The following is a 26,442-nucleotide window of genomic DNA, read 5'->3' on the forward strand; positions in this document are numbered from 1 at the left end:
CAGGCTTGAATGTATTTTCTCTGTATGTATTTGATAGCTGGATGCATCAGCTTTATCTTGGGGTCCGGCACCACGTGCCAGGCTGAATCCTCTCTGCAGTTATCACCACGGGAAGTAGGACATGACTTTGGGAATGAGAGCCCAAGCGCTTCACATGTGGGCCATACAACTGGTCAGCTGTGCAAGGCTTCCAGATACATTAGTATCCCCAAGGATTTGGCCTCTCTGGAGTCCCCACTTCACAGGGCTGCTGGGAAGCCCTGGTGGGTGCTGGGGAAGGCCCAAACCCCTGCCCTGTCCTTTGGCCTGGGCTGAGAGGAGAATGCAGGGCTTGCTCTGCTCTTGGGGTGTCCTCTTTCGTGTGTTCCAAAGGGGGACAAACACAGCTTCAGGCTCTGCCACCAAACTTGAGTGATCGAAGTGATGAGCAGGAGCCCCATTCCAAGCTGAGCAAGTGTGGAAGTTAGTGGACACCTTCAAGGCCACCTGGACAAGACCAATCTCTTTTCCTCAAGGAGCACAGCAATGCATCCAGCAAAAACACATGCAGAGAGCAGCCACTACAGACATGTCTGCCAGGCAGGAGAGGATGACTGTGCTCAGATACCTCGTGATAGGCACCCAGGGAGACCAGATCCAACTGAAACCCCAAAGGACAACTTTCTGAATTAGAGGGACATGAGAAAGCTACTTGACTTGCAGATGGTGACCCATAACACGCTGCTAACCAAGCCCCACTTTATACACTGCCTCCACACCCTGCCCCATCTGCCCATTGTCTGTCACCAAGCAAGAAACAGGCAGGGAGGGAAAGCCTCCTTGCTACAGCCTCCAGCCAGACCATTAGATGCTCAGCCAGCCCCTGCCAGCATCCTCAGCTCACTCACTACTGCATCCCCTCCTATTTCAGCATCAAGACTGGCTGGTGTCTTGGGTTCCTGATGCAAAGCTCTAGGCAAGACTGTTCCCTGCCAGGAGCAGACAGTGACCTGGAGATCTGCAGAGCCATGACACGACCAGCACAATGCCAAACAGCAAGTCCAAGTGCTGAGAGACACAAAACCACATGAGACCAAGCCAAGATGCCTAGAGTCAGGCAGCTCCACATGTCTGCTTTTACTTTTGAAGAAAAGACAGGGCTACCTCAGAATCCTCCTGTGGCAAGCACATTTCTCTCTCTCTCAGGATTTTTATAAAGGTGCACAGAGAGAAGTGAAAGAGAAAACAATTTCTATTTCTGCTCCTTGTTTTTCTCTTGTGGAATGTGTTTGGAGAATTGTTTACCTAGAGTGAATGCGTGGTTGGAACACGGTGGATTGTTTGGGCCTGATGGCCAGTCAGATCCACCTGTGTTTGGACTCTGGAGAACAGGGTCACGAGTTGTGAGGGAGTTAGATATGATAGTTAGAGAGAGTAGCATGTAGTTTTTAGTATCCTCTTTAATATAGTATATTAATGTATCATAGCATAATTATAATAAAGAAATCATTTAGCCTTCTGAAATAAGTCAGACATCATCATCCTTCCCATTGGGTTCACAACATCTACAACATCCTCCAGCACTCTTGAGGGAGTGCTTGGGAATCTTAACCCTGTCCTTTCTCCTCTGCACAGGGTTAGAGCTTTACCTGCCCACTATCCATAAGAAGATGGGATACTAAGGACGCAGTAAAATCAGAGAGATTGTAGTTACAGGCTATGGGTAGACAAGGAACCAAACCACTACCACTGCACCACCAGTGGAATCTTCTGCCCTCAGAAAAACATCACCTGCATCTCTCTGAGCACCACTTGCCATGGGGCCAGGGCAGACACAAGGAAGAAGGTTTAGTAGGCAATGGATAACAGCCAAGACCAAAATAAAGGCCAGCTAGCCTGCTCTTTCAGGAAACTCTCCTTGCAGACAATCCCTGTGATATTTTTATTTTTATTCTAGAGGTCACACATTTGGTAGCCCCACAGAGATACGAAGATTCCTACAGCAGTCAGCTGGGCACCACTTGCTGTCCCGATGAACTCCTCACAGCTCATTTGGCATGTCAAGAATTAGATGCCAGGCAGATCTGCAATGGAAAGGCATCAGATGGACACACTTCCAGTAGATGCAGCAGGGTTTATCTCCAGCCTGGACACCACCCACTTCCAGCTGGGACAGCACCCCTGTTGGTAGCACCTGGGGACACCCCTGTCCTGGAAAGGATGTTTCAGGGCTAAAATTTCCAAAATGATGGAGTGGCTGGATGGACTAGAACGGCTCAGTGTGCTTGACACCCAAACACAGAGCAGAAACTAAGTAAATAGCTTGGCCAAAACGTAACTTGGGAGAGACATACCCAGGAGGAACCAAGTGCTGCAGGACAACTTCGCTGACGAAAGCAAGGCAAAGGCTGGAAGCTGAAACAGAGCCAACCCAAACTTCAGCATGCGTCCTCCACGTGCAGATGGGTCCTCAGGGGTGACTGACGCAATTTGGGCTCCCTGGCATGGCTGGCCTTCCTCCCAGGGAGATGTGGCAGTCAGAGGTGAGTGGCAAGGAGGATGACAGGGGCTGTGGGGCTACTGCTGGCTCTCATTTATTATCATCCTTCCTGGCTGGGGAGTATCACAACCAGGGTCAAGACACTCCAGATTCTAGTCCCATGCCTGCTGCTGATTCCCACAGCAACTTGGGACAAATTGCCACATTCCAGCATGCTAAACTGGGTTGGGGACACTGCCTTCCTTCTTTCAACTGCTTGGATACAGGGCTAGCAGAAATGGCTCCAGGAGGGGCTTTCCCTGCCCACACAAATTGCATGCCCAGTTTAGTCCTCTGCGTTGGTGGTTCAGTGACAGAGACAGCAGGCTAGGTCAGGACAAACCAAGGTGTCCAAAGGCAGGATGTGTCTAGTGGAACCTTTCTTTTCCCCAGGCTCTACCACAGAAAAAGCACTGCAGCGTCCCCCATGCTGCCCTTTCCTCCCACTCACTCCTGCCTTCAGGATTTGGCCCCTCTAGCAGAGCATGAGCACAGGTGGGGACAGCAAGGGACTGGAGAAGACCCAGTCCTCCCACACACTGCCACTCAGAGCCGCTCGCATCTCACCCGCGCACCTGACGTGGGTGGCAGGAGAGCCCTGCTGTGCTCATCCGAGGGGGCTGGCAAAGGTCAACCCGGGAGATGGTCTCCAGCAAGGGCTGCCTGCCAACCACCGGCTGGGAACCACTCAAGAATAGCGGCAGGAAAGCAAAAAAGAAAGGAGAAAAAAAGAAGAAGAAGAAAAAATATGAAAAAGAAAAAATAACCCAGCTGGCAGCACAGACGCTGCCGGGAGAGGAAGCGGCAGGTTGAGACAAGGACATGGCTCATTATGCCACCCCCGCAGGTGCAGAGTGCCGAGAGCGGAGCGGCCGGCTCTGCTGCTGCCGGTGGCGCTGACAGTGGGGAGACAGTGGCCACCATCCTCATCCTCAGCCCCAGCAGGAAGGACAAACCGAACACCATCATTAAGGCTGACAGTAGTTTCCACCCCCTTCCTCTGCACGCCCTGGGAGGCCAGTCAGGCTCTGACACACAGCAGCACAATGACACGGAAGATGCTGCTGGAACAAGTTCTTCTAGTGCTGCAACAACTGTCCTTGGTGGTTTGCAATGCCAGCCTGGATAAACCCCCAGGCAGCACTGGCTGACCTTGGGGCTAATCCTGCTTGCAGCATGAGACTGATGGGGACCATTCCCATCTGGTTTAGCCCATGCTCAGAGCCAGGCAGACACAAGCCCACCACATGCTGAGGCTGCCAACACAACCAGGGTGACTGAGAGCTGGCGATTTCCTCAGAGGACAAGCCAGAGGTTGGATGAATCCCAAGGATGCTATTTCCCAGGTCCCCTGGACAGGGTTCCTCTGCATAGACACCAGGTTCTGTAGGACATAAGAGCCCAGCCTGTCCTAGAAGGTGACCCACCAGCATCTCCTTAGAGATGCATCAAGCTCAGACCACAGCCAGGACAGCAGCAGGCAGGGAATGGAGCATTAATCCCACCAAAAAAAAAAAAATACTGAGCATGGATTTTTTTCCTTGCAGGCTTTTCCTCCTGCTGCAGCTCAGGGTGCTGGAAAAGGCGGGCGACACCTCTGAGGATGGGAACAGGCAAGAAGGAGAGACAGCACCAAATGCGTGGGTGCTGCTCTTGCCGAGGAGAACAGAGCGCAAACCCTGCTGCTGCCAAGCCCAGTGTCCTCAGATGCATCTCCCCAGCTCACCCAATCACAGACACTGGATTCTTCCCTGTGCTGCACTGAGCAAGGGATTCTGAGCAGGACAAGGGAGCAGTGCAGCAAGGAGCCAGTGCCTTGCTCCTGCCCCATCTATTCAGCCATGGGGAGATCCAGATCCAGAAGGAGGTGGAAGCAACCTGGGAAAGATCTTTATTGCGGTGGCATGGCACTTGGGTAGGTGGTTGCAGAGCCTAAGTGGCCTTCTCCTGTGCTCCAACCTTCAGACACCAGGTAATGATGTTTTAACAGGAAAACAGCCCAGAGTGTGGTTTCCCACCTCCCCATCACCTCTGCAGGTGAGGCACAAAGTACCAGGAAGAGCTGAAGCTCCAGGTGAACACAGCATGCTCTCACACCTATAGTCTGGGGATTTCCTGCACCAGAACCAACATCAGTTGGGCTCATCAGTCCTCGTGGATTTCTCTTTCCAGGAATTCACTCAATTGCCTTTTGATCCCAAACAATTTTCCTACATCTTCCCTCCATCACTTCACCTAAGGCCACCATTTCTACAGCTTAATCCCAAACTGCTTCAGGAAATGTCTTCATGTCCTGAAATGTCACTGCATATTCTGACACAAGATGCCTTATTACAGGAACTCAAGCAACCCTTCCCTGCTCACCTTCCTTCCCCCCACCACACATGATTTTATTATTCCCCATCATGCCTCCCTCAGTCATCTCTTCCCCCAGACGGAAGAGAGCCAGTTTATGTAATTGTTCCATCTATGGAAACGGCTTCATACCTTTAATTATTCCTGCCACCCCTCCCTGCACTTTCCCGGCGTGTCTTTAAATGGGTGCGGATGTGCCAGCAAGGGGGACGGGCTGCGAAGGAGGCGCGGTTTTGGTTAAAACACCCTGTGCTCCCAAGAGGGGAGGCTGTGGTCTGCCCTGACCCCGCTCCAGCCCAGCGAGGCTGCAGCCAGCCCTTGGCCCAGAGCCCTTGTTTGTCCCCGGGCAGGGTGCACACCAAGCAGATCATTTGTGAGCACGGGGACGGCCAGCACCAGCTCCCCCACCCCGGGGCCTCCAGTGCTCCCGGCGATGAAAAGCCAGAACAAAAAGCATTTGCAAGGCCAGGACGTGGGCATGGCGCGGGACACGCAGCACGAGCCCCCCTGCCACGGGGACGGGGCCACCGAACAACACACAGCAAAACAGATGGGCTACAGTAAGTGCTGGTTCAGTGCCGCGATGACTCAGCCGCTCCACGGGCAAAGCGGAGAGAACTCCGACTCTCCCAGCTCCGAGGGGTTCCAGGGACAGGCCATGGTGGGAAACGAGGACCCCAGGTGGCTGCGCACACCCTCCCAGGGGACTCTGGAGAGTCGAAGACCCCGGCCCAGGCAGGACAGAAAGACCAATGCTGTGACCAAACCACAAGGGACGGACGAGATGTGAACTGAAAGCGCCCTTTTCAAACACTCCATCAGTACGGAAGCAGACAGAGGTTACAAAAGGACAAACATCTTAACAGCCTCAGCCATTCACAGCAGCGCTCAGCTCCACCCACGAGCTGCAGCACCTGCGCGACCAGATGCTTCCCCCCCCAGTCTATGGACAGGTGTGCAGGCAGGATGCTGTCCCCATGTTCCACACTCGACAGCATCAAGACGTGGGTTTTCTTCTCAAGACAGGCACATTTCTCAGTGTTATGAACAAAGTTTTCAGGTGTTCCCCAGAGAGGCGGGCAGGGCCTTCCTAGTTCCCATGGCAACACTGGAATGACTGCTGGCTACCGATGTTGAAATGTTAATTAGTTAATTGCTCTGTTTGTTTTCTCTAAACTACCCAAAGGTAACCTGCCTTCCCCTCCACCACACTGACATTCTGGGACTAAAATGCAAATAAGAAAACCCCCTGGGATCATGGGAGTATTTTTTGGGGGCAAAGGCACCCTAAATAAAAAACTAAACACAGTAGAGGGGGATAGACAAATGCCCTAGCCGAGGAAGAGGGAAACACAACCCGTGATCAACTTTTGTCCGTCACCATAACCTAGCGACAACAATGGGGTGGGCTGGGGCAAGTGGAGACGGCAGGCGAAAAGCAGCCCGGGTGCTGGCACCAGGGAAGGAGCAGGGACAGCTGCTCTTTTGGACTTCAGCAACACTCTCTGCACTCCATGCCTCCGCACCCTTCGGCCACCAGTTGTGCCACAGGGAAGAAGGGACAGCTACTGTTCTGGACTTCGGTGACAGACCCAGCATGCCTACTTCCTTCTGGCCACCTGGAAGAGCTACAACAACGGGGGAGAGCTCTGTTTGGGACCCCTGCCCAGCTGATTTTTTAATACAAGAGCTGAACATTAATAAAGGCTTAAGCCCTGTTAATTTCATCAGAATCCAGGTCACTGGGTCGAGATGGCTCCTCCAACCAGGAGCCACCTTGTTAACAGTCTAACCCACACAGAGATACTGGAAAGATCAAGGGGGAGACTCATATGGCAAAAGCACAAACACATCCCCACCTCAGAAGGAGACATATGACAGGGCTTCACAGAGGGACAGTGCTGGCAGCATGTGTGGCTCAGCTACCCAGTTTCCCAGCTAGCTGGCCACAGATGCTGCGGAGCTGGGATGCATCGATGTTAGAGCAGAAGCTGTTTTAAACACAGACACTGAGCCTCCCACTGGACCAGGGCTTTGGAGTCCAGTGGCTTTTCCATGACGAAAAGGCATAGCATAATGTCAGCCCTCACAGCCTCACATGTCTAAAGAGTCTCAGCCACCCTCTGTTGTATGAGGACCCTGGCCCCATCGCACTGGGTGTTTGATCTGGCTATGGCATTGTTCCTGGGACGCTCACCCATCACACCTCAGAGTGCCCCACAGAATCACAGAACCAATTAGGCTGGGAAAGACCTTTGAGCTCATCAAGTCCAACCTATGACCAAACACTACCCTGTAAAATAGATCATGGACCAACTGCCACGTCTAATCTCTCCTTAAACAGCTCCAGGGCAGTTGACTCCATCACCTGGAGTCCACTAACAGGGAGTCCATTCCAATGTCTAATCACCTCTTCTATGAAGAAATGCTTCCTAATGTCCAACCTAAATGTCCTTTGGCACAGCCTGAGGCTTTGTCCTCCTCTCCAGTCCGTGACTGCCTGGAAGAAGAGACCAAACCCCATCTAGCTAAAACCTCCGGTCTGGGAATTGCGGAGAGTGACAAGGTGCCCCCTGAGCCTCCTTTTCTCCAAATACCCCCAGCTCCCTCAGCCAATTCTCACAGGACATGTGCTCCAGACCCTTCAATTACTCCACTGCCCTTCTGTGGACTCACTCCAACACCGCAATGTCCTTGTTAAGCTCCTCAGGGACTTGCTGTCACTCCTGTCCCCACCAGTCGCACATGGAGCAGGGCACACCTTATGCAGGCAGGGCTCTCGAGATGCCTGCACTGCCCTCCATTCCTACAGCATGGCCCTGCTGCTCCAGTACCTTCCAGACACCTTCTCCTCACAATTCCCACCCTGCAGCCAGCCCTTCCGGCCCTGCCAAGTGCTTCCAGACCTTGACCCTCCTTCAGCAGAGAAGGGCGATGGAGCTGGGGAAGCCTCTGGGTCTGATGAGGAGCAGCTGAGGGAGCTCAGGCAGGATGTTTAGCCTGGAGGAGGCTCAAAGGAGAGCCTTACCACTTCTACAATGACCTGACAGGAGGGCGTAGCCAGGTGGGGGTCAGTCTCCTCCCTGGGAACAACTGACAGGACAAGAGGACAACGCCTCAACCTGCGCCAGGAGAGGCTTTCATTGGACATTAGGAAGAATTTCGCCACAGAAGGAGCGATTGGGCATTGGAATGGGCTGCCCGGGGAGGTGGTGGACTGACCATGCCTGAAGGCGTTTCTAGGACGACAGGACCCGGCACTCAGTGCCACGGTGCTGTTGATAGGGTGGTGTCCGGTCACACCGGACAGGGGTCTTTTCCAGTCTCATTCACTCAGGGACTCTGCACCACCACAGCCCAGCCTGCGCCGGGGTCCTGGGGGGCTGCCAGGCCATGGGGGATGGGGCACGGGCCCTGCGCAGTCCCAGCCCCCGACAGCGTGCGGGGTGCCCCGGCGCTCTGAGAGCGCCCACCGCCGCTGTGCGGTGCCGCCCCGGGCCCGGGTCACCGCCCCCGCTCCCCGAGCCCCCGGAGCCGCGGGCGGCGGGGGAGGGGGCGCGCACCCGAACGGCCTGAGGCGCGGCTCCTCGGTGACGTCACGCCTTTCCAGAAGATTCCCCCCGGGGATCCCGCCGCTGCGGGCGAGCGCCCGACCAATCAGAGCGCGCCGACAGGGCGGTGCTGGCTTGAACTGGCCAATGGAAAGCGGCGGCTGGGAGGCGAGGGCGGGGGGAGAGGCGGGCAGGGGAGCGGCGGGGGCCCTCCTTGGCCCCGCCTCCCTTTCAGGGCCGGCCAATCGGCGCGGCGCGGCGCGGCGATGGACAGCCCCCCGGGCCAACGGGGGCGTGGCGCGCGCGGGCGGGACTCCCCTGACGTGGCGGCCGGGGGGCGGGGGCGGGGGCGGGGGCGGCCCAGCGAGCGCGCGGCGCCCCGGGACAGCGGGAGCGGTGAGTGCCGGGGGGAGCCCGCCTGACCGACCGCCCCCGCACCCCCACACCGACCCCCGCACCCCGGCCCCGGCGGCGCCACCGCGGGGTGACACCGCGGCCGCGGGGGCCAGCCCCCCCTGCCCCGTGGGGTGACGGGCTGCCGCCGTCAGGCGGGACGGCCGCGGGGTGACAAGTTGTTGCCGTGGGGCTGGGAGGAGTCGGTCCCCGCGCCCCACGGAGCGAAGCGGCTCGCTGTGGCGTGGGGTGGGGGGGATAACAGGGTGTCACTGTGGGGTGGGGCGTCACTCTGCGCCGCGGGGTGACAAGGTGTCGCCGTGGGGCTGGGCGGGGGTCAGTGCCCCCCACCCCAGGGGTGACAGGGCGCCCCGGTGGGACCGGCGGGGGTCTTACGCAGTGCCTCGGGGGGTGACGAAGGGTCACTCCGGGGGTGACAAAGGGTCACTCCGGGGGTGACAGAGTGTCACTCCGGGGGTGACAAAGGGTCACTCCGGGGGTGACAAAGGGTCACTCCGGGGGTGGGGGGGGCAGTGCCCCTGTCTCGGGGTTGACACGGTGTCGCTGTAGGGCCAGCCCCCCTGCCCAAGGGGTGACACGGGGTTGCTGTGGCACTGGGGCGTCAGTTCTCTGCGCCGTGCGTTGGCAAGTTGTTGCCATGAAGTTGGGGAGTCGTCAGTCCCCCTGCACTGGGGGGTGGTAGAGTATCACAGTGGGGCTGGAGAGGGTCAGTCCCTCTGCCCGGAGGAGTGACAGGGTGTCACTGCGGGGCTGAGGAGGACAGTCCTTCGCCCCGAAGGGGTGACAGAGTGTCACTGTGGGGCTGAAGGTGATTGACCTCTCTGCCCATGGGATGACAGCATGTCCCTTATAGGGCTGGGAAGGGGTGCTTGCCCCACTCCACCCGTGGAGTGACAGTTTGTCCTGATGTGCGGGCTTAAACCTCTGCTTTATGAAGTGGCAGGGTGTCCCTGGGGGCTGGCAGGATCGGCCTCTCTGTCCCAAGGGGTGGCAGGGTTTTGCTGTGGGTCTGGGAGCTTAGCTGCTTTGCCCCTTCGTGGGTGGGGAGCACAGGGTACCCACCCTGTCCTGTCACCATGGGGTGACATGGAGTCTCTATGGGGCTGAAGGTGGGGGAGGAAGGAGTTGATATCTCTGGCTCCTGTGGGGTGTCAGAGTTTCTTGGTGGGGCTGTGGGTCATGGTTAACTGGGCTGCCCTACCTGGTGACCACATGTCCCTTTGGGTCTGAAGAGTGTGTCAGGAAGGGGTTAATCCCCACTGCCTCATAACAGAGATAGTGCACCCAAGTGGGGCAGGGAGAGGGAGAGTAACACCCCTGCCATGGGGCTGTAGTAGAGCCCTGTGGAGCTGGAGAGGGTGGTAAGGTTAGGGTTAATCCTTCTCTCCGATTTCACTTAAGAGGGAATAAATGTGCTCTGTTTGAGCTATATGGTATGGCCTGGAAGGGGTCAGCACCCCTCCACCACCGTACTGGGGGTACCTGTGTATCCCAGTGGGGCTGAACTGGCTGGTACCAAAGTTGGTAACCTCCCACCGGGGTGACAGTAACACGGGACCAACATAGAAGGGGTTAACCCCTGTCCCCAGTCGAGGTGACAGTGTTTCCTGGGAGGGCTGACTAGGAGGAAAGGGTTAACCTGCTTTCCTCTTGAGGCAGACAGCGGGTCCCAGTGGGTCTTGATCATGGCAAGAGGTCACCCTGGGACTCCTGTGGGTCTGTGCACTGGGGCACAACGCATGAGTGAACCCCTGTGTGCATGAAAGCCCCTAAAAAGGATAGTGCCTCTGGGCTTAGGAGGGGGATAAACCCCATCTCCATTAAGTTCTTAGCCCCACTGTGAGGGGGGCAGGGGGCATGGGGTGGCGATCTGTGCAGTGGGGAGAGGGTCCAACGCCATCCCCATGCCATTGTGAGCATCCCGGTGAGTCTGGAAGTGGGGTACCTTACACGGGGAGGCAGCATGGCGGGCTTGACCCTATCTCCACACAACTGTGAGCAGCCGAGTGTGGCTGGAAAGAGGGCAACCTACTTGGGGAGACACTGTGAGGGGCTTGACCCCATCTCCACCCAAGAGCCAGCACCAGATATTTCTGGGAAATGGGGGACCCTGTCGAGGGTGATCGCAAGTGGTACTTGTCACCATCCCCACGCAGGAGACAGCACTTCGTGGCTGTGGAGATATGGGACCCTCTCTGGGGAAATTCTGAGCGGGGGTCCTGATCCGTGCCCACGCAGGAGGCGGCTGCCGGCGGGGCTGGCAGCGGGGGCTGTGCTGGCAGAGGCAGCGAGGGGAGGGTTAACCCCGTCCCCACGCAGGTGCCGGCACCCCAGTGGGGCTGTCGGTGGGGAGGGGGAGGCGGGCGGTGCGTGTGGGGGCTCGGGGAGGGGATGATTCATTGCGGGTAGTCATGACATTGCTGCCTGGTTGCCTGCGACTGCCATCCAGCACGGGCACGGGTGGCTCTGCCTGCCCCGGCGCGACAAGATCCCCACCAGCTCCTTGACTGAGCCCGGGATACGCTACCATGCCGGCAATCCTGCTCTTCTGGAGCCGCGCCGAGAGGTATGCGCTGCCTCGGCACCCGCGCCTCGCCGGACCCACCCGGCTCGGAGCCCGGCGGGACTCCAGCCCCTGGGGACACAGTGGGATGGGGGCTGTCGCCCGCCCGGCTGTTTTGCTTGCCGCGGGTGGGATGCAGGATCTACCTGGTGATATCCCCAGTACGGCTGCTTAGTTTCGGTGTAGAGCTTCTGGAGAGTATGCTCTCTGTGGCCTGCGAGTGATGGTGACAGACGAGGGGATGCGGTGGCATTAGCTTTCCTTGGCGTGCCTGAAGGTGACTTCTCAGAAGTAGGTTTTGCGCCGTGGGCTCGGGGGACGCACCGTCCCCGTCCCGCTGCCCTGCTGCCTCAGGGAGCCCCGGACACTGGGCGGGAATGCGGCACTCAAATCCCTTCTGCCGGGGGACCGGTGCCGGCGTCCGGTGAGGGGGTCACAGGGACCCCCATGCATCCGAACGGGAAAAGCTGGGGAGGTGCACATTGGTTAACGTGACTTTTTTCCATATCAACGCCGCCCTACTTTTCTCCCTACCCGATTCGCCTGGCGGGCGCTCAGCCCTGGGCGTCAGCAGAGTCGTTTCTGGGGACACCGAGGGGCTCCTGGCTGCGCTCCCTGCGCTCCTTGGAGGGGTCTGCGTGGGGGACGTGACGGTACCAGGCGGCTGGGTGCCTTGTGGCAGCAGAGAAGAGGAATGCTGAAACTGACGGATTAAGCAGAAGTGTCTTAATCTGTCGGTTTAACGAGAAGGCATCAAGAAACCAATTAAAAGGGAAATTACGGCACGGCAAGTGACTCCATTGAAGAGTCTCTCCGTGCGCGGCTGGGAAGCACACAAAGGACGGCAGCTCCCCGGCGGCACCGCGTCGACCGGAGGAGCCCTTTCGGAGCCATCCTGGGAGCGAGGTCAGAGCCAACCACGGCTGCAGGGCTGGCGAAGAGCTGCCCTTTGGGTGTGCCGGAGGAGGTGGAGGGGGGGACTCGCCAGCAGAGCGTCCCTTGGCGGCGGCGGCGGCATCCCCGGCACGAGCCAGCACCTTTTGCCCCGCCACCCTCCTCCCGCCCTCCAGCGCCTGCCGGCCGGGCGCACAGCACCTGCCGCCGCCTGCGGACAGCCGCGATGTTCAAAATAAAACTAGAGCCTTTAAAAATGACAGCTTGGACTATGAATGTGTTCGTAAAGTTTCGGTAAGTGGGTTTCCGCCTCTCGACCTTGTGTCCTCGTTAAACCATCAGTGCCTGTCCCTGGCATCCCGCGGTGACTTTGCACCCCGAGATGGAACAAAAAAAACCCTTGTGCCGTTGCCAGGGTGGGTTTGTTCCCTTAGATGACTGCCGAGCAGAGGGATTATGTCAAACGATCGCTATTCAGCTGGCGCGCTAGCCCAGCGGTTGCTTGGGCTGATGTCATGTGCGGGGCTGGAACAAAGATTTATTCTTTATTTAATTTTTTTTTCTTTTCGTGTGGTTGCAAGAGGAGGATGGAGGCTGGGCTGGCTCGTCTGGGCAGGGGAATGCCTGTGGTTTTTGCCAAGGCAGCGTGGCTGTGGCTTATCTGGGGACATATGATTTGCAGGGGCAATACAGGAATGCCTTTGCCTCCCTGAAACCCCCCACCTCTCCCGAGGGGGTTAAATGGGAAGTCAGGAGAGGATGACTGAGCAGAAGGGGGAGAGGATCGGTGGCAAGGCGCAGCTGATCCCAGAGAGGTGGGAGGGAAGGAGGGAGGCTCTGCGGGGACAGAGTCGTGTTTTACCACCATTGTGCATGTGAGCTGAGCCTCGGGAGCGTGCCGTAACCCACTGGGTCACCCACCGGCACCTGGTCCTCTCTGGCACGGTAAACTGCGGCACCGGGATGCATTTGGGTACAGAAATTCCCTTCCCTATGTTCAGCCAGATGAAGGGGTCCTTGGTCAGGTCAGAGATCCTCCTCAGGCATCCCCACCCTGGCCAAAGACCTCTCGGTGGGCAAGACCAGAGATCTTGTGGGTGACGACACCATTTTGCATTTTTGGGTTGTGTTTTCATGGGAAGCGCTGTGGGGTTTTGGCCAGATGAGGGTGTCCGAGTAGTGCTGTCAGGTTGGGCTGCATGGGGTCAGAGCCAGACACTGTGGTTCCTGGGTAGTGACAGTTGAAGGTTTGTCAGCTCTGTGTTGCTGGAACTAGGGTGTGATGGGGTTGTCTTTAGCACTGCTTGGTTTGGTCTCACTGTTGGAGGGTTGGCAACATCCAGATGGGGCCAAATTGTCGTCCCAGTACTAGTCTCAGGGAGCCCCTGCATTCCACTGGAGGCTGCTTTGGGGAAGTGAGGTGTTGGAGTGACCCTTGGTGTGGAGAATGGACAGGATAGCTCTTGGTTTTCCTGCTGGTTGCTCACCCAAGGGTCTCCTGCAGCTTCCCCACCACTTAGGGAGTGTAAATGGGGAGGTGGATGTGGGCTGGGGGCAGAGCATCCCCCAGCACCTGCGTGGGCTGGGTGCTGCTGGCGTCTCTGCATGCAGGAGCTGGTATAGAAATGTGCTGGCATCCAGGAGCTGCTACAGGAGATGCTGTCAGATGCTCTTTATGCCCCCAGGGACCTCCTCCCACCTCTTCTATGCCTGAGATGTTGTACAGTGTTTGCAGATGTCCCCATCTTCCCTCACTGTGTCCTTCAGGGGTGCCTTAGCCCCTCTTCCCATCTATGGCAAAGCTTCTCCTCCATGGCTGGAGCAAAAAAGAGCAGAAGTTGGTGGTTTGAATGGAGGTGGCCAAATGTGGGACCAATTTCCAAGCTCCTGTAGGTAGTCATTGCCCAAGGCATGGCCCAAGGCAAGTGTTGGATGCTTGGGGTGGCTGCCAGATTCTTAGAGTAGCACCCAAGCATGGATCCTAGGGGAGCATAGCTACCCTTGATTGAGCTGTGGTGGTTGGATGGGAGCTCATGGATAGAGTAAGGATGGGGAGAATATCTGGTAGCTTGTATGATGGTGAAGAAAAGGGCCAAGGCTCATACCCCATGCCAAAATCCATCTGCTGGAGGGGCACAGTGGGTAGAGGTGGCTCAGGTGTGTTTGGAGCCAGTATAGGGTGAAACCTGGACTGTAGCAGGGAGCAGGATGTGAGCAGTGGGGGGTGCAGGTCTGCTAGGACAGCACCTGGGAGAAGCAGGGTCAGCACTGAGTGTGAGGGGGGCCAGGCCAGACCTTGAAGTTTGGGGTGTCAAGTGTTTGCTATCAGAACACCAGAAGTTGAGGAGCAGTTGGAAATATCCATGGAGAGGCATGGGACTTGTTAGCTTTTGCCTGGAGGAGCAGCCCTGTCAGCTCCCCTGGCTGCTCCCTGGGTGGCTGCATCTCCAGGGGTGTCTGGGGGATGAATTACGGCCACCGGGTTTTCCATGCCTTAGTATAGGCATGGGCATGGCCTCAGCCCCCGCGCGATGCAGCGAGTGAGCCCTGAGTTCCTGGCTTACTGCAAGATCCAGTTGGAGGCTCTCGGGGAGTGCAAGTCAGGCTAGAAAGTGTTGGGGTTTTTTTACACAGAAAAAGAAAAAAGCCCTCCCACCATCACAAGATGTTTCTGTCTAACGGCTCCGTTCTCTCTCCGCTAAATACAAATTATGGCTCTGACAGCCGGAGGCGCTTATCTCCAGCTGAATGCCAATTGCTTTCAGGAACAAAATGTTTGAAGTTCCTTTAAGGTGAAGGCACAACATGGTCCCTGCCACTGCTTTCAGCCTCCAAAACTGCTGTCATCACCCCGACTTGGGTCTCAGGTCCCCAGCTGGGAGAGAACCAGGCAAGGGGGTGGACACAGGCCCGCAGCTGCATTTGGACATAGCTCAGCCCTCCTGACTCAGCCGGGGGGGGACGGACAGGGACGTGGTCCTGGCCTGACGTTAGCAGTGGCGTGGCCCCTATAATAGCGCCGTGCCTCGACTTGAGCTCTCTCTCCCTGTCAGCCTCAGAGATGAGTCTGTCCATCCCAGCTGTGGGGCTCAGCGGAATAAAACCAGAGCTGGGATACATTCTGACACCGGGGCTCTGACCTCTGTTGGGAAGCGTGGACTTGAGCTGGCTCTGGTGCTGCTGGCCTGTGGGACACAGGGAGCATCGTCTCCGCGATAAGTGTGTGCCAGTCCCATCCCCAACTGCCCCTGTGTGATATTCACCTTACGAAGAGCTGTCTTTCTCCTTTCAGGAATAAGTACTCGGCTCCCGGCAGTGTCGCCGTCATGGGGAAGGACTACTACAAGATTTTGGGCATCCAGAGTGGTGCCAACGAAGATGAAATCAAGAAGGCCTATCGGAAAATGGCCCTGAAATATCACCCTGATAAGAATAAAGACCCCAACGCTGAGGAGAAGTTCAAGGAGATTGCGGAGGCTTATGACGTCCTGAGTGACCCCAAGAAACGAGCCGTGTACGACCAGTATGGGGAGGAAGGTAAGGGGATAGGCACTGCCTACTGAGAGGCAGGGATGTGGGGTCCAAATCAGTTTTAGAGGTGAGGGAGGGTTTTCACAGAGGGGTGTTTCAGTGTTTCATGCCTACTCCTGAAATGAGACTGGTTACCAAAGAATCAGAGTGAAGTCTCCACAGGTGTTAGAAATCACCTCTCATCCCACTCCTCCCCAGGCTGCTTCACTTTCCCAGCAATTTGTCACTTTGCTTCCTGGGGTGGCTGGGCTCCCCCTGCCCTCAGCCCCAAAACTGTGGGCATCAGCTGAGAAATGGAAGGAGCTCACCTCCTGGGTCATACCTGGGGTAATTCGTTAGCAGCTCTTTAAATGACCTAAATAATACAGCAGAGATGTGTTGCTTCTGCCCACATTCCCCCTGCACTTGGGCACTGGTCCCACTGTCCTCCCTGGTACAGGGTGACCTACAGGATTCAAAGCTTTTCCCAATTTAAGTAATAGGCCCTTGTTTTGAAACCAAGCGGCTGCTGTTGTCTGGTGGTTGGCATGGAGGAGGAGGAGGAGGAGAGCCGCTCCAACGCAGGCGGCCTTATTAGTCGATGATGGAAGAGTGCAACCCCATTCGAGGAGAGTGCCGAATAGCATCTGCATTAATCAGCCCAGGGCTTGGGTGCTTAAAAGAGCAGGAGGTCTGGCAGGAGCAGGCTGCTGGGTGGAAGAGGCAGCTCCTCTCTTGGGCAGGTGCATCCCCTCACAAGCCACCAGCAGGATTGAGCAGCAGTGGGTTAATTGTTGACCCGTTAGTTATGTCAGGGCTATGATGGATGCACTGGGCACAGTGATTTGCTGCCCTGTAAAATGAGAAGAGACTCTCTCAAGTGGGAAACCAGCTTTTCCCAGGAGGCCTCAATGAAATCAGACCCTGCTCAGGCTGGCGTCATGGGATTAAAGGTGAAACCTCCTGGCTGTACAGTCTATTAGGAATGGGGCTCACTGGGGATTTGGCAAAATCCCTGTCGCCTGCAGGCATCTAAAATAAGAGTGAATTAAGGAAGAGGGTAAGAGCTCCCTCACTGCCCCATCAAGTTAAAGACCATCTTCCCCCATGTCCCATCATTGTTGAACCTCTCATGTTCCATGACTTTCCCCAGCGTTTTGTTTCTCTTTTTTTGGGGGCAATGAAGATCAGCATTTTGAGGAGCTTCAGGGTCCTACATGCTGTGTAGCAAGGTGAAGTGGAAAAGCCCCTTCAGGCCACCCAGAATACTGATTTCAGCACTCAGAAGAGACCCCCAAACTTGACCTGCTGTGGAAAGGGCGTGGGGGGTTGGGACAAAGGACAGCCTGTCAGAAATAGTCCTTCACTGTCACTGGTGTGCCCTGAAAATAGTCCCTGAGCTAGGCTTGGCTTAACCCTTCCCAACCCTCCTGATCAAAAATAGCCTTAAAGAGCATGTGTGACCTCTTTGGGGGGCATTTGTCATATGCCTTGACTCCTTGGGACTTGGGATGAGTTGCAGTGATGTCAGGCTCAGCCTGGGACCTGTCAGGGGTGTTTCCCACGGGAAAGGTTGCCAAATGATTCAAACCTGGAGCTTACCTGGCATTTTATACAGTCAGTGTGCAGGGAGCTGCATGCCAACCTGGAGGTCTGCTCACCTTCACCTGCCTGTAGAACCATTGAGGGTGGAGAATATCTCTAAGATCATTTAATGACCACTAACCCATGTCCCTAAGTGTCACATCCACACGCCTTTTGAACACTTCCAAGAATGGTGACTACATCACTTCCCTGGGCACCCTATTCCAATGCCTGACCAACTTTTCTGTGAAGAAATTTTTCCTAATATCCAGTCTCAGAGACAAGGCTATTTCGGCAGCAAGGAGCCTGCTGATGTGGAAAAATGGAGATGGGCTGTACATTTTAAATTAAAATTAGGTGAATAGGGTGGAGAGAACCAAAGAGGTCCTTCACTAGGCATAGAGGGCATGAAAGCTGAATGGATTCTGAGCTTGCAGGGTGTAGGAGTGGGACTGTGTGTCATGGGTGGAAATGATGCCTTCACGGTGGTTGGGCTGGAGGGCTGATCTGCACGCTCGGGAGAGGCTGGAAGGAGGTGGCAGAGGCCATTCTCCCACCTGGGCAGTGCAGTCCCAGTGCATTCCCCTACAGAGAGCATTCATGTCTCCTCTTCCCCCTTCTCTTCCAGGTCTCAAAACTGGAGGTGGCTCTTCAGGTGGCTCAGGGAACACCTTCCACTACACCTTCCATGGAGACCCCCATGCCACCTTCGCATCCTTCTTCGGAGGCTCCAACCCTTTCGACATCTTCTTCGCCAGCAGCCGCTCTCGGATGTTCAACGGCTTTGACCAGGAAGACATGGATTTGGATGATGACGACGACCCTTTCAGTGCCTTTGGCCGGTTTGGCTTCAACGGCATTAATGGGGTTCACCGGCGGCACCAGGAGTCCCTGCACACACGGAGGAAGGTCCAAGACCCACCTGTCATCCATGAGCTCAAGGTATCCCTGGAAGAGATCTACCACGGATCCACTAAGAGGATGAAGATCACTCGCAGAAGGCTCAACGCTGATGGCCGGACCATGCGGACTGAGGACAAGATCCTAAACATTGTCATCAAACGGGGTTGGAAGGAGGGAACCAAAATCACATTCCCCAAAGAAGGGGATGCCACTCCAGACAACATCCCTGCAGACATCGTCTTCATCCTCAAGGACAAACCTCACTCACACTTCAAGAGGGATGGGACAAACGTGATCTACACGGCAAACATCAGTCTTAAAGAGGTGGGTATGGGTAGTAAATCCCATGAGATGTGAGGTGGCACTGGTTCATGGCCTTTGGGGGCAAGATGGGAGGCAGTCCTTCTCCTGCTCTGCATAGAAAAGACCAGGTAGGTCACAAGAAAGGAGCTGCAGAGGCCAACTTGGTCTTGGCTTTGGAAGTTCTTGACTTCCATGCTGGGTGTGGGACACTGGCGCTGCGGTCCCTGCTGAGCACACTTCACTTCTTGAGCCAATTCAGGTGGCTCATTTTATCCATTTCCTCCCTTCTCCATATGTCTTGTTTTTCTATTTTAGCATAGGGTATTCACATGTGGAACGAAGGGCACATCCTCTGTAGCAACAAGGGAAAACCCAGGTTGGGTGGCATCAGTCTGATTCCTGCTTTTCCTGTAGCTGAGCCCGCTGCAGCTTAGTTACTGCCTAGGGTTGCACCAGGTGCCTCTTCCCATGGGTAGAGAGCAGGATCACGTGGAGGAAAGTGATCTTGCCCTCCCTAAGCAATGCTTTAGTTGTTTTCCTTGATTCTGGCTTTCCTAGATAAGCAGCCAAACAAATTATATACCCAGGCAATGAGTAATATTTCAAGGCAATACTTCAAGCAATACTTCAAGGCTGCCAGTCCTGGAGGTCACAGCAGGACTGGATGGATGCATCAGATCATCCAGCAATCTGCACGAAGGTGGGAGAGAAAAGGGAAGATTACCTCAGTACAAGATGTGCTGTTCGGCACTGCTGCTGTAAAACTACCTTTTAATAAATCCCAGCTGGCAGCTGCATTTAACGTTGACATTTTTGGCAGCTGCCATTTGCTGTTCCTTTCAGACGGTAGACGCTGTCTGTCTTCTTAATGAGCTGATTTTTTTTTTTTCCTTCCTGAAGAGAGATTTATGTTCTCAAATGCATTGAATAGAAATAAGCTCAATGGGCCAGACCTGAGGTAGAAAAACGTGATCTTGTGAAGTGTGTCAGGAAGTCAGGAGAGCTCTGTGATGGCTCTGCATCCCAGCTCGGGCTGTGACCGGGTGTACTGGGGGCAAAAAGCATGTGGGCCAGGCAGAGCTGGGCACTCCTGAAGCAAACTCAGCTCCACTTAACTTGCAGACTCAGGAGTTTGCTTCACAGTGCAAAGTACAGAGGTTTATTCCTGCAGTAGCTGGGTCTCCTGGCCAATCCAGAAATACTTGGGAGAGACTGCCTTATTTATGGATCGTTGCATGCCATATCTCAGATATTTCCTTCTGTACAGGCCTTTTATCTGTAGAGTTAACCCTGACTGTGCCCAGACCATGTTAGCCCAAGGTTGTGCACTGGTCAGGCTGGAGGGACTCCTTTCTGGAGTTGACTTTTGAGCACTAACTGGAGAAATGGGCTCAAGAAGTGCACCAGAAGTGTTGGACACCTTTGAGTTCCACGAGCAAGGCCTGCATGCTGGCAGTGGGTTTGCACAACGCAGACACAAAGCAGAAAATTGATGGTCTGGGCAAATTCTTTATCTCTTTCAGCTGGAATTTCTGGTCTCTGACCTCTCCCAGCACAAACCCAACATGCTGGGCACCCTCATGGAGCTGCTGGTCTGGCTGTCATCCCCAGCCTGCTGCTTGCCAGGGCAGTGTGATACTCTGCTAAGTTTGTCTTCAAGGAGAAGAAGTTTCTTAAGTGCTCTGGAGCACGAGCAGATTCTGGGAGCTCTCCAGTTCTGTATGCTACCACCTCAGTATGTGACAGAGCACAACTTCTCCTTCTCCTCAGCCTCTGGCTGTAGCCTTAGGTCTCTCCTTGCACCTTCTGCCTTGCAAGGCTGCCTCTTCTAGCCTGAGTTTGAGTCTCTGCCACTGCCATGAGAGAGCATAGTGCCATCAGGAAAGCTGGCAGGTGATGGGTACTGGAGGGCCCTCCCAGCCCTTGAGCCCCTGCTGGGTGCCTGGCCAGGGCAGTGCAGGCATTTTTCCACCTGTCTGCTGCAGAATCACAGATGTAGGAGCGCTTTTCCACAGATTCATTGTCTTCCTTCCTAAAATCAGCGGCGCGTGCCACAGCGGGGAGCTGCGGAAGGGAGGAGACACACAGCTCCACCAGCACCTGGCTCTGCCGGGAGGCAGCACTGCCAGCAGGGCGTCCTGCCCTCCTGGCTGCTGCCTGATGCCTGGCCTCGGCACCATCCCACTTTGCATCCTTTACCTGGCATCACCTTCCTCGAAGCATCCACGCCTCGGCTCATCCCGGCTGGGACGCAGCCGGTGGCGACGCCCTCTCCGGCGGCTTCGCCGCGAGCAGAGGAGGACCCAGTGGTGACCTAGATAAAGCTCTGCTCGCACAGCACAGTGCTCAAAGCCGGGGTGATTTCATCCCCAGGGATAAACCAAGCCTCTTTCTAGGATGCGGGGTAGCTCCCGCCGTTACTGGTGTTACTTCAGCAACCGTTTTCCCAAATGCCAGCAAAGTTGAGCAAGAATGAAAAACAGGGACATACGGCGGAGGAGCGATCGCCTCGGATTCTTGCGTCTTGGCTCTGGGAAGGAAACATTAAGATCCTGTCTGCCTTCGCTGTTACCGCCCGCTTCTGCTCACATCTCTGCCTGCTTTCCCCATCCACGTGTTCCCACAGGGACTTCTTGTTCTCCTTTCTGTTTTGCGGCTGGAGGTGTCCTTTCCTGGCACACATGGGCACCTGCAGCCATGGCACACTGCACTGGGCACCAGCGAGCAGGAGAGCTTTGGCATCCTTGCCTGAATGCACAGCACGAGCTCCTTGATGTGGGGATATTGTCCTTTGTTTTCCCCTCAACCTGCTGCAGATCAGCCAAGCACCTGCTGTTTATGTAGAACTGGTGATGGCATCCTCCTGCAGGCTGAAGACTTCATCCCTGGAGGACACACTCTCCAGGAGGAGGCCTGTGCAGATGAGCCATGCAAAGGAGATAGCCTGTTCTCTCCTCAGCAAAGACCCTGAACCAACTCTGGCACAGATCCCAATGCAAACTCTCTGGTTCAAAGCCTTGGTTCTGCTGCAGAAGCCCCATCCAGCATCTCAGAGCCCATGGCCAGCAAGAGATGTTTCTCCTGGTGCCCGTTGCTGCTCTGCCTTTGTAGGCTTTTCCGGGGGAGGGGAATGCAGAACATTCCCCCACCTACCCCAGTAACAGCAATTGCATCTTTCTCCACTCCCCTTGCAGGGTGTTTTGGGAGGGCTGTGACCCCCCAGGACCCAGTTCAGAGGGACAAATCTGTGCCAGCCCCCACATGGAAGCTCGAGGCTGCAGCTCAGCAGCCCCCCAGCCCCCACCCCCTTCCAGAAGCATCATTCTGCAGTCCTCTCACTCAGCCCTTGCTGAAAGCCTGGAGACGATCCTGCCCACATGTACGACAGAGCTGTCTGAGTTATTTAAGGACACAAGGATTTTCTTGCTGCATTCCTGTGTCACATGGCTTGCCAATGCAGGCCGGTGTGCGGCTGTTGCCTGGGGCTGGGGTGCAGTGGGGTGGCACCCCCACACTGGCTCCTGGCTGTGCAATGGGATAGGAGATGGGAACCAGCCTCTCCAGCACCCCAGTTCCCAGGGAAGCTCAGTGCCACAGCCACACCATTGTGCCATGCTGGCATAGCCTTGTGGGGGCTGTCGGTGACAGGGATGGGACATGGGACATGGGCTGTGCTATAGATAACCCCAAGCTCTGGGCAAAGCTGCCGTGCTCTGGAAGGTGACAGCTGATGGGCTGTGGCAGCATCCCATGATCTCAGCTGGATTTTCTGCTGCGAGGCTGGGCGACAGGGCTGGAAAGGAGCTAAATTTAGCCTGCGTTGTTGCTGTGGGTGGCTGGGCACTTGCTGGTGGTACCTTGTGGGCAGCCCAGCAGGTAGGGAGGGGAGTCCTTCCCCCCAGGAGACCTGGGGCAGCCCTCTCCTGGAGCAGCCCTCTCCTGCATGGCTCCTGCAGTCCAGTTCACGGTGGTTGGACCCGGCTGGTGCCAGCAGAGAGCTGTGCTTGCACTGGTGAGCATCACCCAATGCTCTTGGGCTCCATCCAGAGGGAGCTGGGCAGTTCAGCCGGGGGAGCAGCCAGTGGTGGGACAGGGTGTAGCTGTCAGGATGTTTTGGGGTGTCAGCCCCATCTGATGGCCTGTTCCCTCTTCCTCCCTCAGGCCTTGTGCGGCTGCACTGTGAACATTCCCACCATCGATGGAAGGGTGATCCCGCTTCCCTGCAACGACATCATCAAGCCAGGGACAGTGAAGAGATTACGTGGGGAGGGGCTGCCCTTCCCCAAGGCCCCCAGCCAGCGAGGAGACTTGATTGTGGAGTTCAAAATCCGCTTCCCGGACAGAATAGCTCCCCAGACAAGACAGATCCTCAAGCAGCACCTCCCATGCTCCTAGAGCCCAGGGACTCTCCTCCAAAGCAGCAATACTCCAAATGCATGTGCCACAGCACCTGGCCTGCACAGAGCCAAGGTGTCACAGCACTTTTAAATGCAAAAAAAAAGGAAAAAAACAACCCCTCACACTACTTTTCTCCCCCAAAAAACCCATCCGACCCACCCTCTATCCATCCTTCTTGGCCAGTTTTTTACTCCAACAATGGGGAGACTCCTGTCTGCCACAGCTCTCCCAACTGCCAAACCTTTTCTTTCTCCCCAGAGGTCCATTTTTTTTGCCTCGCAAGCGCGAGAGCCATGGGCCCTTTGCCTGGGGAGGTGCGTCGTGTTGTGGGTTTTTTATGTCACCTGCTTTTCAGGCCACTCTTCCCTCAAGAAGCTGGACTTGTCGGGGTCCAGCGCTGTGTAAATAGGACTCCACAGAATCTGGCATCCCCGCTGCTGGTTTTTCTCTTCCCCTCTTTGATACTTGCTGCTGTTTGGGGTCCCGGCTGTACCGCAGTGCCGATCACTCCTGCCTGTTGAGGCCCCCCCAGTAGCCGGACAATTTCTCACCTGGGGCCACGGTACCAAGTCCAGCCGTGGTCCGCTCTCCTGTGCCAAGCCTACACCAAGCCTCAGCTGTGCCAAACAACGGAGCACGTGGGGATGGTCCATCCAGCCTCCTGCCCCTGCCTGGGGATGTCCCCAGTGCCCATGGGCAGCAGTTGCCTGCATCTACTGCCCACAGGGCCCAGCCAGCAGGAGGAGGGGGGAAAGCCCAGGGTGGAGCTTTCTTTAATCAGATGTGTTGAGTTTGCATTGCTGCTTTTATTTTTTAAATACATATATAGAGAGCTCACTAGATAAACTTTGTAAGGGTTTTTCTCTGCCTGTATTGGGGATACTGGCCTGACGCACCCAGGCTTTTTTTGAAAGGGGGATGATTCAGCCACACGAACAGCAAACCCCCGGAGTGGGGTTGTGTGTGCGTGTAGCACTAATCTGGGTGCAAAAGCAGAGCCAAGCGTGAGCAGAGCTGTGGGTTTCACTAGTGTTTCAGGTCAAATTAGGCATTCTAATAAGAGGAGAGAGGCGTGTGTATATATTTTTCTACAGGGACAATTCATTCAGGAGGTGTTTCTAGACATCAGGGCGGATCTGGGAGGTGCATGAGGCAGTCTGTTTAGTGGCTCCATTTTCAAATACTGTATTTTTTTAAAACCTTTAGATTTCCATCAGGGGAATTTTTATATTTCTTACCTTTCTCAGCCCACTCTGCCTCATGCCATTTTTTTTCCCAGGAAAGGGCTGGTGTGGAGCTGGAGGCACATTCGACCTGGCTTTGTACAGCTCCTCTTCCACCACAGCACTGCCGAGAAAACCCCTGCCAAAGTATTCCCCCCCTGCCCCAGGAATCCTTTTCTTTTTTTTAAATTAATTTTAAAAAAATGTACTGACTTGAAGCAGGGGGCCCCGTGGGGTGGGGGGAGCTGTGCGTGGGGTGTCCGTGGTGCTGGGTGTACAGCTGTACAGTGTTACCTGTGGGGCGAAGAGACCTGTGAGGTGCTGCTGAATCAATCACCTGCTTTGGCCAGCGAGGGGTGGCCCCTGGTTCCCTCCACTGGTCCCTGTGGAGTTCAGTGTGGAGAAATGTGGTGGAGAAACGTGGTGGATGCCGTGAGCGAGAAGACAGGCCAGCACGCAGACGCAAGCTGATTTGTTTTTCTTGGTTTCAACGAGACCTGAATGTTTTATAGTGGGGTTTTTTGTAATTTTCTTTTTTTTTCCTTTTCTTCTATTTTTTTCTCTCTCTTTTTTTTTTTTTTTTTTTTGTAATGTCAGTATTGAGACAAATAAATAAATAAGTATTTTGAAAAATACACTTTCTCAGGGTGTGTTGTGATGGGAGGTGCCAGGCTGGGCTCCAGCAGACAGCAGGGAGAGGGCTCTGTGCCAGGGATATTGCCACCATCCCCCTGGCCAGGTGTCCTTGAGGCTGGCAGGGAGAGGAAGAAGAAATCTCTTTGTTTTGGTACTTGGTGCACAGGACCTTCAGTGGCTGATAACAAGGGAAGGGAATGAATACATGACTTGGGTCACAGAATGGCTGCTCCTCTCATGCATGGCCTCAGTACTCTGACCATATTGCCAAGGACTGGGAGCAGTGCCAGTGAGGGACTCTATCCCCTCAGGACTCTGGGATGTGGCTAACATGGGCAGTGGGATGGTCAGTGAGGGGCTGGAGGGGGAGGCTGGAGAGAGCAGTGCCCATTTCTTCTCAGAAGGGCCTTGGGGCAGAGTGAGAGCCAGAGGCATTACTGGCACCCATGGAAAGTCCTGCTGATGCCAGGGAGTGTTTGCACATCCCTGTGCAAATATCAGGAGCTGTGCACAGGGACAGGAGATGAAAGCAAACCCCATGGCCGTTGTGCTCATCTCTCAAATCCAGTGTGTGGCTCAAGAGGGTTTGATTTTGGGTGAGAATAGTCAATAAATTAAACTGGATGATGTTAATTGCTACACAGCACTGCATATACCTTCCATGGCCACTAATATGTCCATCACCATCACTGGGTACCTTGCCTCTCTGAATTTAGGGATCTGAACCCAGCTCTCCTTTGGTTGCCATGTTAATGAAGAATGAGCTTTGGTGAAACCAGCCAAGCCCAGCAGTGATAGAATCAGAACTGGTTTCTACATGTGACACCACCACACACCATCTTTCCTGCCCTGAAAGACTCTTAGGACAGATTGTGGGAACCCAGGACATCCCTCTGGCTGCCCTGGCTGTCTCAAGACCCTGGCAGGGGGCTTGGAGACCTTGTCATGAAGTCAAAAACACTTGTGGCTTCGATTTTAGAATGTGGAAAAAACTGCCAACTCTGTATGAGGAATTTCAAGCCACAAGGGTTTGAGTAGTGTGGTAGTTAATTAACACAAGGTGAAAAAGTAGAATTTTAGGGTTTTAAAAGAAGGGGTTCAAGGGGACAAGATGGAGAGATTTGGGCGTGTCCTGACCTTTTTCTCCTTCTTCTTGTCCTCCATGTCTTGGTGTGATGGTGACACTTTTCTGTTGGTTTAAGGTAGAGACACACTGTCCAACATAGATGTTAGATATTGGCTCATTATTGTAAACAGAGTACACATAGTTTTTAGTATAAAATGGTAACACCACCCCAAGGAGGTGGGAGTCTGTCGCAGACTGACCTGCTAGACAGACCGCAGCTCCTTGGGAAAGCGTGTTATAGATAAGAGAAAATAAACAACCTTGAGAAGCTGACCCTATGCATTCTGACTTCTTTGGCTGCGTGGGCTGAGAAGCAAAGACTTTTGCATTCTCAGGGTCACCTCAACCTCCAGACCCCCGAGAAGATGAAGCCCAAGGTCATGAACTAAACAACCTCAAGCCACTTTTATAAGGGTGGTCCATAGACAGGGAGAATAATGTCATCACAGAATCAAAGAATGATT

At 55.1% G+C, this 26,442-nt stretch overlaps 2 protein-coding genes across 6 annotated transcripts in view; one reads left to right on the forward strand and one right to left on the reverse strand.

Annotated features, from left to right (window-relative positions):
- Positions 1-26,442, reverse strand: part of PIGO (phosphatidylinositol glycan anchor biosynthesis class O) — a 265,926-nt gene that overhangs the window by 181,121 nt on the left and 58,363 nt on the right. The gene's annotated exons all lie outside the window — the stretch shown is intronic.
- DNAJB5 (DnaJ heat shock protein family (Hsp40) member B5) lies at positions 8,736-24,084 on the forward strand. Of its 5 annotated transcripts, none has more exons than XM_068177210.1 (4): positions 8,736-8,820; positions 15,588-15,832; positions 18,018-18,616; positions 22,757-24,084. In XM_068177210.1, the coding sequence occupies exons 2-4, from the start codon at positions 15,622-15,624 to the stop codon at positions 22,988-22,990; spliced, it is 1,044 nt and encodes a 347-aa protein (XP_068033311.1). In that variant the 5' UTR covers positions 8,736-8,820; positions 15,588-15,621; the 3' UTR covers positions 22,991-24,084. The 5 variants fall into 5 exon arrangements, with proteins under 5 accessions (XP_068033311.1, XP_068033310.1, XP_068033309.1 ...); XM_068177209.1 differs by lacking the exon at positions 8,736-8,820 and adding an exon at positions 11,246-11,404; XM_068177208.1 differs by lacking the exon at positions 8,736-8,820 and adding an exon at positions 11,426-12,589.

The sequence above is a fragment of the Anomalospiza imberbis genome, chromosome Z, assembly GCF_031753505.1.
Source record: "Anomalospiza imberbis isolate Cuckoo-Finch-1a 21T00152 chromosome Z, ASM3175350v1, whole genome shotgun sequence".
NCBI classification, from domain to species: Eukaryota; Metazoa; Chordata; class Aves; order Passeriformes; family Viduidae; genus Anomalospiza; species Anomalospiza imberbis.